This window comes from Ranitomeya variabilis, chromosome 8 (assembly GCF_051348905.1).
Source record: "Ranitomeya variabilis isolate aRanVar5 chromosome 8, aRanVar5.hap1, whole genome shotgun sequence".
NCBI classification, from domain to species: Eukaryota; Metazoa; Chordata; class Amphibia; order Anura; family Dendrobatidae; genus Ranitomeya; species Ranitomeya variabilis.
Window position 1 is genome coordinate 206,420,437 of NC_135239.1, and position 18,350 is coordinate 206,438,786.

At 49.1% G+C, this 18,350-nt stretch overlaps 3 protein-coding genes across 4 annotated transcripts; 2 read left to right on the top strand and 1 right to left on the bottom strand.

Annotated features, from left to right (window-relative positions):
* The first annotated feature begins 462 nt into the window (after positions 1-462).
* On the top strand, positions 463-6,123 carry HMCES (5-hydroxymethylcytosine binding, ES cell specific). 2 transcript variants are annotated; one of them, XM_077276524.1, is made up of 8 exons: positions 494-618; positions 1,442-1,614; positions 1,699-1,900; positions 2,385-2,528; positions 2,638-2,757; positions 2,904-3,067; positions 4,366-4,558; positions 5,316-6,123. In XM_077276524.1, the coding sequence occupies exons 3-8, from the start codon at positions 1,712-1,714 to the stop codon at positions 5,514-5,516; spliced, it is 1,011 nt and encodes a 336-aa protein (XP_077132639.1). In that variant the 5' UTR covers positions 494-618; positions 1,442-1,614; positions 1,699-1,711; the 3' UTR covers positions 5,517-6,123. The 2 variants fall into 2 exon arrangements, with proteins under 2 accessions (XP_077132638.1, XP_077132639.1); XM_077276523.1 differs by lacking the exon at positions 1,442-1,614 and having other exon boundaries at positions 463-618.
* Positions 6,124-7,361: 1,238 nt separating this feature from the next.
* Positions 7,362-8,821, top strand: LOC143787626 (histone H2A type 2-B). The gene is made up of 2 exons (XM_077276537.1): positions 7,362-7,516; positions 7,596-8,821. The coding sequence occupies exon 2, from the start codon at positions 7,604-7,606 to the stop codon at positions 7,982-7,984; it is 381 nt and encodes a 126-aa protein (XP_077132652.1). The 5' UTR covers positions 7,362-7,516; positions 7,596-7,603; the 3' UTR covers positions 7,985-8,821.
* An 8,588-nt stretch (positions 8,822-17,409) lies between these two features.
* On the bottom strand, positions 17,410-18,350 carry LOC143787627 (uncharacterized). The gene has a single exon (XM_077276538.1). It carries the CDS (start codon positions 18,301-18,303, stop codon positions 17,752-17,754), a length of 552 nt encoding a protein of 183 aa, XP_077132653.1. The 5' UTR covers positions 18,304-18,350; the 3' UTR covers positions 17,410-17,751.

Here is an 18,350-nt window from a genome sequence, read left to right on the forward strand (position 1 = left end):
CCATATTATGGACAGCTTGTATACGATGCATCTTATGCAGACCAATACAATTTAGTGAACTTCTATGCAAATCAGGCAGGAAGTGCACTGGGGGCGTGTCACTGCACCTGATCTGCCTCTGACACGCCCCCAGTGCACTTCCTGCCTGATTTGTATAGAACTTCTGCATGACTCCTTATGACTGGGACATCCGATCTCTACCACAAAGGTGTCCTTGTTATTGGGGTGCAGACTCCGGTACAGCCGCACCGCTACTTCTACCATGAAAACTTTCCAACAGTTGTGAGACTACAGCTCCCATCCTGCCATGATGAGAGGAGTTGCAGGTACGCAGCAGCCTATGAGAGACAAACATTGTAGCTTCTATGATAGACATTCTAGTATGGAACTAGAAGTCCCAGCATTGGTAAGACAAAGAATCACGACAGCCGGAAAGCATACTGCTAGTGCCCTGGTGTGCGAGCTGTCAGTCATTCTGTGGCCACGCCCCTTCGCTGTAGGTCAGGTGACCAGTTATGTAAGCGGCTGCTCCTCCTCCTGCCCGCAGCCCTCACACTCCCGCCCGTTGTCCCGGTGGTTGTGTGTTCAGTCCCGGTGTCCAGTAGCTGCTTATTACCGGTCAGTAATGATGTAACCTGCACATTTTCCTCACAGCGCTGCCCTGCTGCTTTGTCAGGAAACTACAATTCCCAGCATGCCTTTACAGCTTGTGGCCGCCCGGGCATGCTGGGAGTTGTAGTTTCCTGACCACTACATTACATGTTACTATTATTAATAATAATGTGCTTGGAACCACAAGTCCCAGCATGTAACTCCAGGCGCCCTGTAACCTGCTGTCGCTCCTGAAACCTCCAGACAGCGGCTCTTGTGGGTTTCACATCGCTCCCAGGAGGTTTTAGACTTAAAGTGAAAGTAGCAGCTTTTCACTTTTATTTATTTTTATTTTGGCACCATTTACAAAAAAAATAAGTAAATTTTGTTTTCTGACAATTTGCACCTTTAATATATATATTCCGCGCTGCCTCTCGGTGTGTGGAGCGCTGATATGTTTCCGCGTCTGTTTTCAGGATCCCTGTTTGCTGTCAGTGGCTGGAAACTTGTTCATTTACTCCACTGATGCGTTTCACAGCTGGAGGTTCGTCACAGTTGCGTCTAATCCCCTGTGAGAACGCGTCTCTTTTCTGTGCTGATAGTTTGTTACAATGTATCAGTCTGGACTGGGGCTCCCAGAGGATTATAAATACTGGATGCAATTGTAACAAACCCTCAGCTGCGAGGGCTGCGGGTCTCTACTTGTATAAGAATGACCACACTACTGTCAGCAAGCAGAGGCGCTGAAGATGGCGCCGAAATGAAAAAAACAAACATTTTATGCCAGAAAGTTGCAGAAGTTTTGGAGAATTTTCTTTTAGACTTTTTTTGCCCTGTTTTTCAATCACAGGATCTCTGATTCTCTGCACATTCGACTTTGTGGTGTTTGATCATAAAACAGCTGCGAGGAGCTCAGAAAAAGACGGATAAAGGTGGAACAAGTGTGAGCTCGCTGAGGGATTCCCAGTTTACTCATTCTGCAGCCGCCAGCAATAGACAAGAGCAACTCCGAGGCTGTAGAAGGCGAGCGGGGCAAAAATCAAAACCTATGCCCCCATTAATAATTGTCCTCAATGGTGGCGAGCCCCTGTAGTGTCTCTTTTTCAGAACCGAACCCGAGATGTGTGGCCGCACAGCCTGCACGCTGGGCCCGGAGGCCGTCAGTAAAGCCTGCGAATACAAAGACAAACAAGAGCAAAGAAAGTGTCCGCAATGGAGGGACGGCGACGCCGAGAATTACCGCCCCTCGTACAATAAAAGCCCCCAGTCCAACAGCCCCGTCCTCCTGTCCATGAAGCATTTTCAGAAGGTAACGGGACTGTACAGCTGGGGGGTCTGCAGAGGTCAGGAGGGGGCGCTATCATTTAATGTAGGACCCCAATCATTGCGTAGATCGGGGGCATCATGACCCCTGAAGGGGCAGCAGGACCACCTGCAATCATCTTATCAGGTGGACTCCGGCCACTTAATCTTCCCTCAAACCCCCCAAATTCTTGCATTTTGCACATTTGATTGTTTCCGAGCATCTACAATAAAAAACGAAATAAACCAGTCTGCAAATGGTTTTGGTTTTGCAGATATATATCACATATATTGTTCATATTCCTGCAGTTTATAAGATCTCTGCTTGTGGACAGTGAATGGAAACTTTTTTTTTTTTCTACACCTTTTCCGGGTCTCCTGTATGACTTGCCCTGTAACACCAGTGACCAGAATGGGTACTGACAGCAAGCAGAGATCTTGAAAACTACGATCGTCAAAATCCTTCCAAGCCTTCTCTTTTCTGCCGCCAGGATGCTGACTCTTCGGAGCGAGTCCTCGCCGCCATGCGCTGGGGTCTTATCCCCTCCTGGTTCACCGAATCCGACCCATCGAAAATGCAGTATAGCACCAACAACTGCCGCAGCGACACCATGTGCGAGAAGACGCTGTACAAGGCAAGTGGGATTCCAGAGACCACCCACAGATTGCTCCGGGGGGAGGTGGCTCAAATGATTGGGGGTGTCAGCTGTGCCTCCTAAAGATATGGCCTCTTCTTTCCCCCAGGGGCCGTTTTTTAAAGGCCGGAGATGTGTGGTTCTGGCGGACGGATTCTATGAGTGGAGACGGCAGGATGGGGAGAAGCAGCCGTACTTTATATACTTCCCTCAGGTCAAATCTGAACAGGTGCCAGCAAAGAAAAGCTAATATTTATATCATGACATACACCTCCTGCCTGCAGGATCTCTGCTTGCTGTCATTAATCTGAACGCTATTTACGTTTTGGGGATTATACGTAAATCTGTATTGGATTTTGTATTATTTCTCTCCAGTATGAAGACACTAAGGACGGTCCCGATGGAGGGGGTCAGAGGCTGCTCACAATGGCCGGACTGTTTGACTGCTGGGACCCCCCTGCAGGAGGCAGAGACCCTCTTTATTCTTACACTATTATCACAGTGGACTCCTCCAAAAGTATGAACTGGATTCATGACCGGTAAGTAAAAGCCTCCCTTATCTGTGGCACCTCCTGTGTCTCACTCCTGTGTCTCCCATTGATTTCAGCGGACAGGTGACTGTACACATGTGGGCATTTTTTTGTTTGCTTGTTTTTTTACTAACGGTGGAAGACTGGAACCTTCTCATTCTTTACATTAAAGGAGGCTCATTCTGCAGATCCCACAAAATCAAGATTTTGGGTTTTCTTTCTAGGCATAAAGATTGCTGTGCCGCATTGTAGTGTGGCATGTAATGATCATACGTGGCAGAGATGGACTGTGATGCGACCACTGCAAAAAAAAGAATTCAACACTGTTGCGTTTCTGGTTGCAACTTCCGACATAGACTTTAAAGCAAGTCGACTGCCCGCATAGACTTTAAAGCAAGTCGACTGCCCGCATAGACTTTAAAGCAAGTCGACTGCCCGCATAGACTTTAAAGCAAGTCGACTGCCCGCATAGACTTTAAAGCAAGTCGACTGCCCGCATAGACTTTAAAGCAAGTCGACTGCCCGCATAGACTTTAAAGCAAGTCGACTGCCCGCATAGACTTTAAAGCAAGTCGACTGCCCGCATAGACTTTAAAGCAAGTCGACTGCCCGCATAGACTTTAAAGCAAGTCGACTGCCCGCATAGACTTTAAAGCAAGTCGACTGCCCGCATAGACTTTAAAGCAAGTCGACTGCCCGCATAGACTTTGAAGCAAGTCGACTGCCCGCATAGACTTTGAAGCAAGTCGACTGCCCGCATAGACTTTAAAGCAAGTCACAGAAAAGTTGCATGATCTGCTGGCGTGACCTGTGTAGTTCTTCTGTATTTCCAGGCACAGGGCTGATATGACAGCTGATCAGCCCCATGCTTAAACCCTCTTAACCCTGTGTCTTCTGTTCCCCCATCAGTTCGTCTTCAGGTCATATCGTTTGTGATAGTGTAACTAGTGAAAGTGCCGACCTCTGATCGCTCTGTATCGCGCCTCTGCTGACTGGTTTCTTATTGACTCAGAGCTGGCGAAGCGGAAAGTGTCTCTTCCTGCACACACCGGCCGCCGCTTCTATTTTTCTTTTCTAGACTGAGATTATTCTTATTTCACGTTTACTTACACTACAGAAATCAGCGCAGAACAATCTTATATGAACTTTAAAGGGTTCCTTGGCCTCGCAGGAGATGAGTGGTCCCGTCACATCTACAGATCCCGGCCGAGACCCCCGTGTGATGGCCAGAAGCCGATGGGACGTCTTCCCTCGGTCACAATTCTGCTCCTGTTATTAAGACATCTTTCTCCTCTCTCGCCTGACAGGATGCCGGCGATTCTGGACGGTGATGAGGAGATCCAAAAATGGCTGGACTTTGGAGAGGTTCCTGCCAAGGAAGCGCTGAAACTTATACAGCCCATCGAAAACATCACTCACCACCCGGTGTCCACCATCGTGAACAACTCTCGGAACAACAGCCCTGAATGCATCACTCCCATCATCCTGCAGAAGAAAAAGGCAAGTCTGCAAAATGGGGCTTATCCCCTTCCCGACAGCGGGTCAATGTAGACGGAGAAGAAAAATGCAATTGTGTTATGCAGCGTGAGGGCTTTTTTTATTTTTTTTTGTCTGATTTGCGGATTGTAGGTTTTATATAAATAAGAAAAGCAAGGATACTTGGGGCTACCATGTCTGTAAGTAAAAAAAAAAAAAAGATTATTTATATATATATATATATTTATTATTATTATTATTATTATTATTTATATTTATTTTTTTTTCATTCGGACAGTCACTTTCCCCCCCACAAGAAAAAAAGGGAAATAAAACTGAACATTTTATGATTTATTATTTTCACTTCTGTTACCTTTGTGAAGGGTGGAGGTGAAGCGACTGTTCAATTTTATTTTTTATTTATTTATTTTTTTAGACATTTACTAGTTTACTGTGTAGGTTTACATCTTTTACAGCCATGGTAATACCAAATATCCTTGTTTTTTTACTTTTAGTTAGGAAAAAGAGATTATTTTTTTATACTTTTAAAAATGTTCGACTTGAAAAAAATATAGACTTGAACCTGCGATTGTTTGCACGATCTACTGTAGTATATAGTAATAATGACTCTCCACTATGGAGGCCACATTGGAGTACAAAGATGGCGGCGACGGTAAAAAAAAAAAAAAAATGACAGGATCCAGTCCAGGATGATGATCATGATGGAGAATCCTTTTCCTGCCTGCTCTACATTAATATCCCTACCTGTATATTCTACCAGGAGCCTGCTCTGAGCGCCAGCAGTAAGAACATGTTGGCATGGCTACAAAATAAGTCTCCGAAGAAAGAGGAACCAGAAGGGGTTAAACCGCCGGCTAAACTTTCTCAGCTCGCTTTTTCACCCAAGAAGACAAGTGCGGGGTTAATGCATCAGTGGCTAAAGAAAGAAGGGGAGCCGTCACCTAAGAGGCCGAGGAAATAACATAGCCTGGGCACTACAAACCCCAGCACATCCAGACTGCACCGTTGCAGCATTGCCTTGTTTACTCGTTGTTTTATACACTTTGTTACTGAGGTTCTGTCCATGTTTTTGCTCCACTTTCTACATTGTTGGTGCCTGAATCCAGCTAGAAAGGACATGTGGGTAGAAAATTGTGAGCGGCCTTCGACCAATCAGCAGCACAGGAATTGTTTTCGGTAATGTTGATTGGTGCAGAGCAGACTGCACATGCTCCGCCCTCATGTCCTTTCCAATCGGATATACAGATAGTTTTCAGTCTTTGATACTTAAGGTGTGTATTCCCGTGACTAAGTATCATTTTGGTCATATTCTTTTCATGATGGAAGGTTTTATTTATGCTTTTTTGGATGCTCCTAATAGTCTACTGGCATTTCAGGGATCAGCTTTTAATATTGTTTGACCCCAAAGGCTCAGGTGTATATACAATTCTGATAGAAAAGACACAGAATTTTTATTTCTGATCTTATATTGGTCTCGTGAGAAAATAATTAAAAAGTGTCAACAGTTGAATTAAATGGTTTAATAAATAAAAATGTAATAAAATAAATATCTTGAGTTTAGTTGATAAGAGCCGGATCTGTGGTGATCATTAGATATTCTTCACATACACAATACAGGCGGAGGCCGAGAGAAGAGTCTAAAGAGGGACTGAACATTCAGCTGGATAATTGTGATTGGCTGAAGACATACTCCGCCCTCTGCTGTCAATTTAAAGGGAACCTGTCATCTGCTGCCTGCACATTATATGCCTCCTAATTGGGTTCCTACCTGTCCATTCCCTGCTCCCTACCTCTAGTAAGGATCTTTATACAGTGCTCTTGGTGGTTGGATGGGAGGGGTCGGGTTAGCGAGTTCAGGGCGGGCACTGAGGTTGGTTTGTTCCCGCCCACTGGACCTCTCATGATTACGGGGCTGCAGCGTATAAAGATCATTTAGTGGTATACCGCACTGCATCGTGGGATCTCCTCTCTACTGATTGGCCTGTAGTTAACATGACGCAAAGAATTTATAAAACTAAGGATGTACTATGCCCCTTTAATTGTAAATTCTCTACACCCCCTTAACCCAGCATTCATCAGTTTTCACATCTGATGAGGAGCAAAGACCTGACCTTCTGTGTAAAGATAATGGTTGTAAAGGGGCCTGTGATCAGGGCAGTCTGGGGCCCCTAAAACGAAGTATTTCTTCATATTAGATCTAAGGTTTGTTTTCGAGGGACCCCAAAATGAGGTCTATGGCTGCCACCCATCAAATCAGCTGTGACATCACCTGAGCAGCTGTGACATCACCTGAGCAGCTGTGACATCACCTGAGCAGCTGTGACATCACCTGAGCAGCTGTGATGTCACTGATTTTTAGTCTGGGAAGCAGTTTTCCATCTCACTGTCAGGATCAGGACTGCTCTCGGCCTGGTAAGATCAGAGACAAATATGGTAAAATATTGGAAATTAAGGGCCCTCTCTGCTTTTGATGTCCCCTGCCCATCACCTTTATTCACTCCATGGGGGACCCTGATTACAGCTTTCCAGTAAATGTCATTTCTGATGGGTTCTAGTAGTTGTTGCACTCATAATTAAAGGGTTCATCATGGAGGAAGAGCTATAGATGTAACGACACTTGGTTACCAATAATTAGCCATGGGTAGACTGTTTTTTAGCCTTAGCAGTAAACAATATCGTTTAGAATCTTTTCCACCAATCAGATCGCTCAGATCCGCGCACGATGTCAATTGGAACGTTCCATCAGACAACAGAACGCGGAGACTCGGGAGGGGCGTGTCCATGGAAATCGAGAATGACAGAGTGTCCACTGAAAGGAGGGAGCGCTGAGATACTAGCCAATCAGAGTCTTGAGCGCTGTACACTAGGCCGGAGTGGGCGGGGCTTGGCGTCAGTGCGGCGCTGGCTGTGGCGGAGGGCAGAGCTCCCGCAGGTGATCCCGTGTAACGAGTACCTACCACGGTACGTTATATACCCGGCCCCCGCGCCCGGCGCTGCTCCCTGGAGGTGGCGCTAACGGTTCTTCTGTCTCCTGCTGCAGGTGTGAACATGTCAGGACGAGGGAAATCCGGCGGTAAGGCCCGGGCCAAGGCCAAGTCCCGCTCCTCCAGGGCCGGGCTGCAGTTTCCAGTAGGCCGCGTCCACCGGCTGCTCCGGAAGGGGAATTACGCCGAGCGGGTGGGGGCCGGCGCCCCCGTGTACCTGGCCGCCGTGCTGGAGTACCTGTCCGCGGAGATCCTGGAGCTGGCGGGGAACGCGGCCCGGGACAACAAGAAGACGCGCATCATCCCGCGGCACCTGCAGCTGGCGATCCGCAACGACGAGGAGCTGAACAAGCTGCTGGGAGGGGTGACCATCGCCCAGGGGGGCGTCCTGCCCAACATCCAGGCCGTGCTGCTGCCCAAGAAGACGCAGAGCTCCAAGAAGTGAGACCCCGGGAGCGGAGGGACCCCCATACCGGCACCCAGAAGCCCCCAAAGTGGAGGGACCCCCATACCGGCACCCAGAAGCCCCCAAAGCGGAGGAACCCCCATACCGGCACCCAGAAGCCCCCAAAGCGGAGGGACCCCCATACCAGCACCCAGAAGCCCCCAAAGCGGAGGGACCCCCATACCGGCACCCAGAAGCCCCCAAAGTGGAGGGACCCCCATACCAGCACCCAGAAGCCCCCAAAGCGGAGGGACCCCCATACTAGCACCCGGAGGCCCCCAAAGCGGAGGGACCCCCACACCGCCACCCGGAAGCCCCCAAAGCAGAGGGACCCCCATACTAGCACCCAGAAGCCCCCAAAGCGGAGGGACCCCCATACCAGCACCCAGAAGCCCCCAAAGCGGAGGGACCCCCATACCAGCACCCAGAAGCCCCCAAAGTGGAGGGACCCCCATACCAGCACCCAGAAGCCCCCAAAGTGGAGGGACCCCCATACCAGCACCCAGAAGCCCCCAAATAGTGACCGCCCGGGAGATGTGATCGGCCGACGAGCGGCTGCCATCAATGAACGCAGCGATTACTCTCGTGTCTATCGGAAGCTCCAAATATCTATTCCACCAATGCTGCGTCCAGTATTACCCCCATCCCCTCTATTGGTGGTACGGTCTGAAACCCTTCAAGGGTTAATATCCAGTATTGTAAATTTTACCTCCACAATTCTCTAGAAAGAGGTACACAGTGCAGTCCTGCAGGGGTTAACTCCTGCCCTTCCTCCCCGTACAGTCCTGCAGGGGTTAACTCCTGTCCTCCTCCTCCCCCCCCCCCCGTGCAGTCCTGCAGGGGTTAATTCCTGTCCCGTCTCCCCCCCGTACAGTCCTGCAGGGGTTAACTCTTGTCCTGCCCCCCCCCCCCCCCCCGTACAGTCCTGCAGGGGTTAACACTTGTCCCTCCTCCCTGTACCATCCTGCAGGGGTTAGCTCCTGACCTTCCTCCCCGTACAGTCCTGCAGGGGTTAACTCTTGTCCCTCCTCCCTGTACCATCCTGCAGGGGTTAGCTCCTGACCTTCCTCCCCGTACAGTCCTGCAGGGGTTAACTCCTGTCCTGCCCCCCCCCCGTACAGTCCTGCAGGGTTTAACTCCTGTCCTGCCCCCCGTACAGTCCTGCAGGGGTTAACTCCTGTCCTGCCCCCCGTACAGTCCTGCAGGGGTTAACTCCTGTCCTGCCCCCCGTACAGTCCTGCAGGGGTTAACTCCTGTCCTGCCCCCCGTACAGTCCTGCAGGGGTTAACTCCTGTCCTTCCTCCCCGTACAGTCCTGCAGGGGTTAACTCCTGTCCTTCCTCCCCGTACAGTCCCGTACAGTCCTGCAGGGGTTAACTCCTGTCCTACCCCTCATTTCCAGGGGGCTTCTCGGAGTGCAGTGGACGCCCCTCTCCTTATAGACCCCAGTACTATAAATTTCTCTGGGGGCCCCTATATCTTACGCTCTACATTTGCCCCCGTGGTTCTTCGTGACCCCGATACCCGGATCGGCCCCTTTGGAGCCACTTCTTGGCCTGGCATGGGGGGGGGGGGAGTAAGTGCGCAGCACCGCCCCCTGCTGTGCTCACGAGGGGTTAATGGTTCTACCGTTTTTTCCGTCCTCCGCGCCTTTTACACTGGTTCCCCCTTAGTTCCGGTTGTGGTCGCTCGTCGTGTTTTTAGGGGTCCACATGTTGTGCTGTATTGTGATGTTTCCCCAGGTTGTCAGGAAGGAACCTGCTCAAGTTGTCGGCTGTCCCGGACATCGCTGCTTAACCCTTTCTACACTAAATGTAATGTCAGAACTGCTTTTATATTGGGGTGGGGGGGTCATGTCATTATTGGGGGCAGATCCTATCGGAGCCGCAGCTCTGTGTACTGGTGACGCTGCATGAGCTCGAAAAATGTGAAGTTTATTTTTTTTTTTGTGTGTTCTCTATCGGAGATGATATTCATCTCTGCAGTGTGGTCCAGAAGCGGAGACGGGGGTCTGTATGTGTAATCCCCCCAATACTGTGCTGTATGGGGGGGGGGATGGTCTACTGCGATGTCCCACAACACCGACTCCCTGCAGGACTGCACCGACGTCCCCGATACAAAGTGTCAGCACCTTAGAGATGAAGAATAATGGACCGATCCCGAGGAACTGTACTAATGTGCACGGAGCATCCTGTGCGGGGGTCAGCGCCCCCAAAACTGCACAAGATAAGTAACAGAATGTATGAGCACAGGCACTGCATGTAACATCTGCAGCAAAGGGTGAGCAACTATGCTTAGCCTGTATTATCCCCCAGAGCTGCACTCACTATTCTGCTGGTGCAGTCACTGTGTACATACATTACATTACTGATCCTGAGTTACATCCTGTATTATACTTCAGAGCTGCACTCACTATTCTGCTGGTGCAGTCACTGTGTCCATACATTACATTACTGATCCTGAGTTACATCCTGTATTATATTCCAGAGCTGCACTCAATATTCTGCTGGTGCAGTCACTGTGTACATACATTACATTACTGATCCTGAGTTACCTCCTGTATTATACTCCAGAGCTGCACTCACTATTCTGCTGGTGCAGTCACTGTGTACATACATTACATTACTGATCCTGAGTTACATCCTGTATTATATTCCAGAGCTGCACTCAATATTCTGCTGGTGCAGTCACTGTGTACATACATTACATTACTGATCCTGAGTTACCTCCTGTATTATACTCCAGAGCTGCACTCACTATTCTGCTGGTGCAGTCACTGTGTACATACATTACATTACTGATCCTGAGTTACATCCTGTATTATACCCCAGAGCTGCACTCACTATTCTGCTGGTGCAGTCACTGTGTACATACATTACATTACTGATCCTGAGTTACATCCTGTATTATTCCCCAGAGCTGCACTCACTATTCTGCTGGTACGGTCACTGTGTACATACATTACATTACTGATCCTGAGTTACATCCTGTATTATACTCCAGAGCTGCACTCACTATTCTGCTGGTACGGTCACTGTGTACATACATTACATTACTGATCCTGAGTTACATCCTGTATTATTTATTTTTACTTTGCATATATAGCTCTATCATATTCCGCAGCGCTTTACATACAATATTTTCACTGTCCCCATTGGGGCTCACTATCTTTACTCTCTATCAGTATGTCTGCAATGTGAGAGGAAACACAAACACTGGGAGAACATACAAACTCCTTGCAGATGTTGTCCTTGGAGGGATTTGAACCCAGGACTCCAGCGCTGCAAGGCTGCAGTGCTAACCACTGAGCCATCGTTCTGCACCAGCAGAATAGTGAGTGCAGCTCTGGGGTATAATACAGGATGTAACTCAGGATCAGTAATGTAATGTATGTACACAGTGACTGCACCAGCAGAATAGTGAGTGCAGCTCTGGAGTATAATACAGGATGTAACTCAGGATCAGTAATGTAATGTATGTACACAGTGACTGCAGCAGCAGAATAGTGAGTGCAGCTCTGGGGTATAATACAGGATGTAACTCAGGATCAGTAATGTAATGTATGTACACAGTGACTGCACCAGCAGAATAGTGAGTGCAGCTCTGGAGTATAATACAGGATGTAACTCAGGATCAGTAATGTATGTACACAGTGACTGCACCAGCAGAATAGTGAGTGCAGCTCTGAAGTCTATGGAAGTTCTTATGTTCCAGCTCCTGAAGTCCACAGCAGTGACCCCCAACCTGTCACCATCCGGCAGATGCACCACTACTGCTCCAGGAGAAAGTTTGTAAGAAGTTGGAGACCACTGGTGTGTTACATTGTGTCCCCCTGAAGTTCCACTCTTGCATTACACCTGTTACATAAAGCTGCGGCACATTTGGGCTTTCAGGATCCGCCGTGTCTGGTCTTGTATCCAGGCCTTTATTAGGTTGTAACACTTCTGGTCAGGTAAGGGTTAACCTTTCATTTACGCTGGTGTCGAGTTTACACTTGGAGGCTGTTGGATGAGGCCGGGGGTCTTCAGGTGCTCAGCTGGGGCTCGCACAAGAACGTGGGGGGTCCGATCATCACATCCAGAAATGCCTCAGATCTCCACGCTTTCTGGTCCTTACTATATTATGGCACAACAGCAGCGGCCCCCTCTGACCCGGGGTTGTGTATTATTCGGGGGTACGTTGTCTTGGATATCGCCCCTTTTCATCACCAGCACAGTGAGCACTGAGCCCAGCGGGGCAAGTGGCCACATTGTAAGCCTGGCGCCCCCCCCCCCCCCGGCCATCTTCTGGTGCTCCCGCGGCGTCTTGTTCGGGGCCCGATGACTTGGTGGACAATGACGACGCTGATTGCAGTGAGTGTCCGTCCTTCCTGTGCGGTGCGATCGTCTCGAGTCGTTTCTAGAAGCACTTTATGAATAGCGGCAATATTGTTTCTTTATAAATGGGACAATGTCTTTTTCTATTTAATGTGTCAATAAACTTCCCCCAGTTTTAATGGAAACGTGTCCAGTCTGCGTCACTGTGTCCTGCGCCCACCACGGGGCCGAGGTATAGGGGGGTCCGACCGTCTTTGTTGTTTTCCATTACATATAATAATGGCTGCGCTGGATACTGCGGCTCATGTATGCAGCCACCTTTGATTTTGACCCCGTGGTGGTGCTCAGAGCTCGTGTCTGTCCGAGCTTGGGATAGACCGGTCCATACATGGAGGCCATGGTGGTGGTCAGTACTCGTGTCTGTCCGAGCCTGGGATAGACCGGTCCATACATGGAGGCCATGGTGGTGGTCAGTACTCGTCTGTCCGAGCCTGGGATAGACCTGATATACACGGAGTCCATGGTGGTGGTCAGTACTCATCTGTATGAGCCTGGGATAGACCGGTCCATACATGGAGGCCATGGTGGTGGTCAGAACTGGTCTGTGGGAGCCTGGGATAGACCTGACATACACAGCCCATGGTGGTGGTCAGTACTCGTGTCTGTCCGAGCCTGGAATGGACCTGACATACATGGAGGCCAAGGTGGTGGTCAGAACTGGTCAGTCCGGGCCTGGGATAGGCCGGTCCATACACAAAGCCCATGGTGTGGTGGTCAGTACTCGTCTGTATGAGCCTGGGATGGACCTGACATACAGAGGCCATGGTGGTGGTCAGTACTCGTCTGTATGAGCCTGGGATGGACCTGACACACGGAGGCCAAGGTGGTGGTCAGAACTGGTCAGTCCGGGCCTGGGATAGGCCGGTCCATACACGAAGCCCATGGTGTGGTGGTCAGTACTCGTCTGTATGAGCCTGGGATGGACCTGACATACAGAGGCCATGGTGGTGGTCAGTACTCGTCTGTATGAGCCTGGGATGGACCTGACACACGGAGGCCATGGTGGTGGTCAGTACTCGTCTGTATGAGCCTGGCATGGACCTGACATACACGGAAGCCATGGTGGTGGTCAGTACTCGTTTGTCTGAGCCTGGGATAGACCTGACATACAGAGGCCATGGTGGTGGTCAGAACTGGTCTGTATGAGCCTGGGATGGACCTGACACACGGAGGCCATGGTGGTGGTCAGAACTGGTCTGTGCGAGCCTGGGATGGACCTGACATGCACGGAGGCCATGGTGGTGGTCAGTACTCGTCTGTATGAGCCTGGGATGGACCTGACATACACGGAGGCCATGGTGGTGGTCAGTACTCGTTTGTCTGAGCCTGGGATAGACCTGACATACAGAGGCCATGGTGGTGGTCAGAACTGGTCTGTATGAGCCTGGGATGGACCTGACACACGGAGGCCATGGTGGTGGTCAGTACTCGTCTGTATGAGCCTGGGATGGACCTGACATACACGGAGGCCATGGTGGTGGTCAGTACTCGTCTGTATGAGCGTGGGATGGACCTGACATACACGGAGGCCATGGTGGTGGTCAGTACTCGTCTGTATGAGCGTGGGATGGACCTGACATACACGGAGGCCATGGTGGTGGTCAGTACTCGTCTGTATGAGCCTGGGATAGACCTGACTTACATGGAGGCCATGGTGGTGGTCAGTACTCGTCTGTATGAGCCTGGGATAGACCGGTCCATACACGGAGCGCATGGTGGTGCCCTGTAGTTTTGGGCTGTAGCAGCTGTCATCATAGGAAGTAACAGCTGCTGCCAACAACTGGGACAGGGCATTGTTTATGGTTCACCATGACATGCCGACACCCCACGCACAGCTGTGCCATGTGTCACGTAGCATGAAACCACCGCGCTGTGACACCGTTACCCCCAGGACTTGATTGGCCATTATGACACTTTGGGGCCATTATAAATAGAAAACTCAGCTGTTCCCCAATGTAACGACTGTGCCATAAGGAGGATGGGGGTCCACAAAATACAATGTGTCCTCTACAGCCCCTGAGGTGTCTGGGGACATGATCCCCCTGGATTAGTGCTCTCCAGCCACTGCACGACTACTACTCCCACTGGGCGGCTGTCATGACGTCCTTATGGTTCTGCTCTACGTCACAATTCATGTTTACAAAGAAACCAAAAACCGACATTTAACCGTCTTGTGTTTTTCTATTTTCTTGCTTGATGAAGCCACGAATCAGGCAGCGTGCCAGGGAAGGAAGGCTCCAAAAAAGAGGCCGTTTGCGGCACCTGCTAACGAACTAAAACAACGGTTGTGCGTTTTCTGGTTCATGAGACCTCATTTAGCTCTGTAGCCCCCGTTATAGTGCCCGGCGTTGCGATCACAGTCTGTGAAGCCGTCTCCTGCAGAACTATGAGTGCTGCTCTGCAGTAAAATGAGCTGAAAGAATTAGTGAGGGTCCAGAGGCCAGACCCCTGTGGGTCATAAAGTAGTAGGAGATCATGGTGGTTTTCCATCACTTTATGAGATAAGGAGGTCTTCTCCTTCCTGCGGATATGTAATAAGGGTCTAAAGTGGGAAAACCTAGCAGCCAACAATTAAAGGGAACCTGTCACCTGACTTTGGCGGGACCAGTTTTGGGTCATATGGGCGGGGTTTTCGGGTGTTTGATTCACCCTTTCCAAATTCAGGTGACAGGTTCCCTTTAAAGGAGCACTCCGGCCACTGATAGGCCTTTATCTAGATCAGGGGGCACGATAAAGGGATCCTCTTGGCTACTGTCCCCTCACTCTCAGACCCTGCATCAGGTGTAATAGATACTGAATCGTTAGCGAGAACTACTATTACCCCCATCATTATCTTGATCACTGGGAGGTTTGGAGGGTCAGACACCATCTAACCAAACATTGATGCCCAGCACAGCAAGAGACCAGGGATGTAACTACAACAGGTGCAGGGGTTGCAATCGCTCCCGGGCCCTGGAGCCTAGGGGGCCCTAAAAGTCCCTTTGGCCTATAGAAAAAGACAATTGCTATTTAAGATTTTAAATATTTGGGGGCCCCGTTGGGGCTTTCACATCGGGGCCAATGAGTTTGAAGTTACGCCACTGAATAGACCCCTACAATACGTGTGCCCTATACTGCAGCTCATTGCATTTAGATTAGTGACCAGGTGCATATACAATGCACAGGGGCACCACAGCCCCATAGATTGTGTTTAAAGGGGTTTTCAACTTTTAGAAAAGTGCCAACTAGTTGATCCAAATCAATTCACAGGACCTGATCCCATTGGTCACATCCGTAATCGGTGAAACCTGGACTGGAGCCCGCCTCTTACAGTTAACTTGTATGCAGCGACCTCACACGTGCGGGGGCTACAACTAATCGGGGGAAGGGGGGTTCCATGTAAAACACACTTTAGGAAAATGCCAAAGGTCGTTTTCTTGAAGCAGATTTCCATTTATACAGTATACGGTCACTTATAGCGAGAGGGCGGCTTCCTCTATGATGAATTCTGTTAACCACTTCATGGGTTCCATACCGTAAGTGGTTAATAGAAATGACACAAAATAGAACTTGCACCAGCAAATTGGATTTGACATTACTTTGCAAGAATTATTTTTTTATGGTGCACTTTCAGGATTATTATGGCAATCTGCCTGAAAAATACCTTGTGTACACAATGCCAAGAAGTTCTCACCATCCCTCTTCTCTGGGATCTTTCACCACTGCAGCTAATCACTGAGCACAAGAGTTCATGCCCTCTACATCAGCAAAGCGATTGGCTGCAGCAGTGTGAGACGTGACTTCACACTTAAGCTATGTGCACACGTCAGGATTTCTTGCAGAAATTTCCTGAACAAAACCGGACATTTTCTGCAAGAAATCTGCATGCGTTTTTTTTTTTTTGCACATTTCCCGCATTTTTTTCCGGAGGTTCTGGGATGCAATAATATAGTGGGAAATCTGCAAAATTAATGGACATGCTGCGTTTTTTCCGCGGAATAAAACGCAACATATGCACAATAATTGGGGAATGCATTATAATTGATGGGATGCATATGTATGCGTATTTTAAAGCGTTTTTATCGCAAAAAAAAAAAAATTCAAAAAAAAAATTCAAAAAAAAAATCCAGAACGTCTGCACACAGCCTTAGGGTATGTGTCCACGTTCAGGATTGCATCAGGATTTGGTCAGGATTTTCCATCAGTATTTGTAAGCCAAAACCAGGAGTGGAACAATTAGAGGAAAAGTATAATAGAAACATATGCACCACTTCTGCATTTATCACCCACTCCTGGTTTTGGCTTACAAATACCGACGTAAAATCTTGACCAAATCCTGATGCAATCCTGAACGTGGACACATACCCTTAGGGAACTGGAGACTTATTTTTACCTTATGGGAAAGGATTTATCTCCATTTATTTTTAAAAAATTACTGTTTCCTCCAATATAATGGTTACAAAAAGATGAAACTAAAGAACTTAAAGGGGTTGTTCGGTCTAAAGTGAAAAGTTAGCAGTCACGGACTGTAGCCTTCTGAATCCCCCCAGTGCAGGAATGGTGCTTTATAAGGATTCACCAGGCAAATCCTCACTGTGCTCAGTGCCAGCGCTGCTGAAGGGGGGGAATATTCAGAAACCTGCAATAAACAGTTACTGCAGAATTATTTTATGTAACACAAACCCTTTAAAATAAATTAAGGGGCCCCAATGCTACACCCAGTAGCTTCCTGATATTCTGCGCTCCCAAACATGAGAAAACCTTCACATTTATTGACCAGAACACAAGACCTGGATAAAACACCAACAAACTGCGAAGGAAATGCTGGGAGTTGTAGTTTTCCCAAGAAGGCATTCTGCATTTTGTAATCAGAATTTGTAAGCGAAAGCCAGGAGAGTGATACATTCAGAAGTGCTGCACATGTTTCTATTACACTTTTCCGGAATGTTCCACTCCTGGTTTTTGCTGAAAAATCCTGATGAAAAGTACAGATCTGGCTTTAAACGTGTCTAACCCACCCCCAGACTACAAAGAAATAAGCAGAAAAAAAACAAACAAAAAAACACCAAAATCCTCATCATGAATCGTTTGTTATTTTATTAAAAAATAATATATTTAAAAAAATAATAAGCAAACATTCTACGAACTGTAGAACAAAAAAAAGTAATATCACATGCAAACGATAATAAACAAGACAAATTCTTAAAAAAAATAAAGTGTCAGCAGGGTTAACCCTTTATACCCTGCACAGGAGAAGAAGTGCTAGGTCTCAGTCTCTGGACCGAAAGCGTCAAAAGGAAAAAAAAATAGCAATAAAGTATCAAGTTCATCCGGAAAGATAAACAAATAGAACGCGGGGGAAGGAGGAGGGGGGATCCGGACAGTCTCTGGTTTCTCGCTTTCCTCGGACAGTCTAAGATTTCTTGGCCTTCAGCCCCTTGGGCTTGCTCGCCTTCTTCGCCTTGCCGGCCCGGCTGCCGGTCGCCTTTTTGGGGCTCTTGCTGCTCTTTTTGGGGGCCGGCTTCGCCTTCTTGGGGCTCTTCTTGGGAGCCGCCGGCTTCTTGGCGGCCGCCGCCGGCTTCTTGGCCGCCGGTTTGGGGCTCTTCCTCCGGGGCACCGCCAGCACCTCCAGCTTCTTCTTGTTGAGGCGGAAGGAGCCGTTGGCCCCGACCCCCTTCACCTGCAGCAGGGTGTCGTTCTGCACCAGCGCCTTCACCGAGTACTTCAGGTAGGTGCGGCCGTTCTGCTGGTCGAACCAGGACACGTTCTTGGCCTCGCCGTAGATCTTGGCCAGGGAGGAGCCGTTCCTCTCGCCCAGTTTGCGGATGGTGTCCACCACCAGTTGGCTGTACCTGCCCGGCTGGTTCTTCTTTTTGCCGCCGGACTTCTTGGCGCTGCCCCCGGCCGCCGCCGCAGATTTGGCTTTTCTGCTGGGGGTTGCAGGTGCGACTTCTTGCTGCGCCATTGTGCGATCTCTCCGCTGCTCCCGATCACACTGATCCCCGGCCCCCC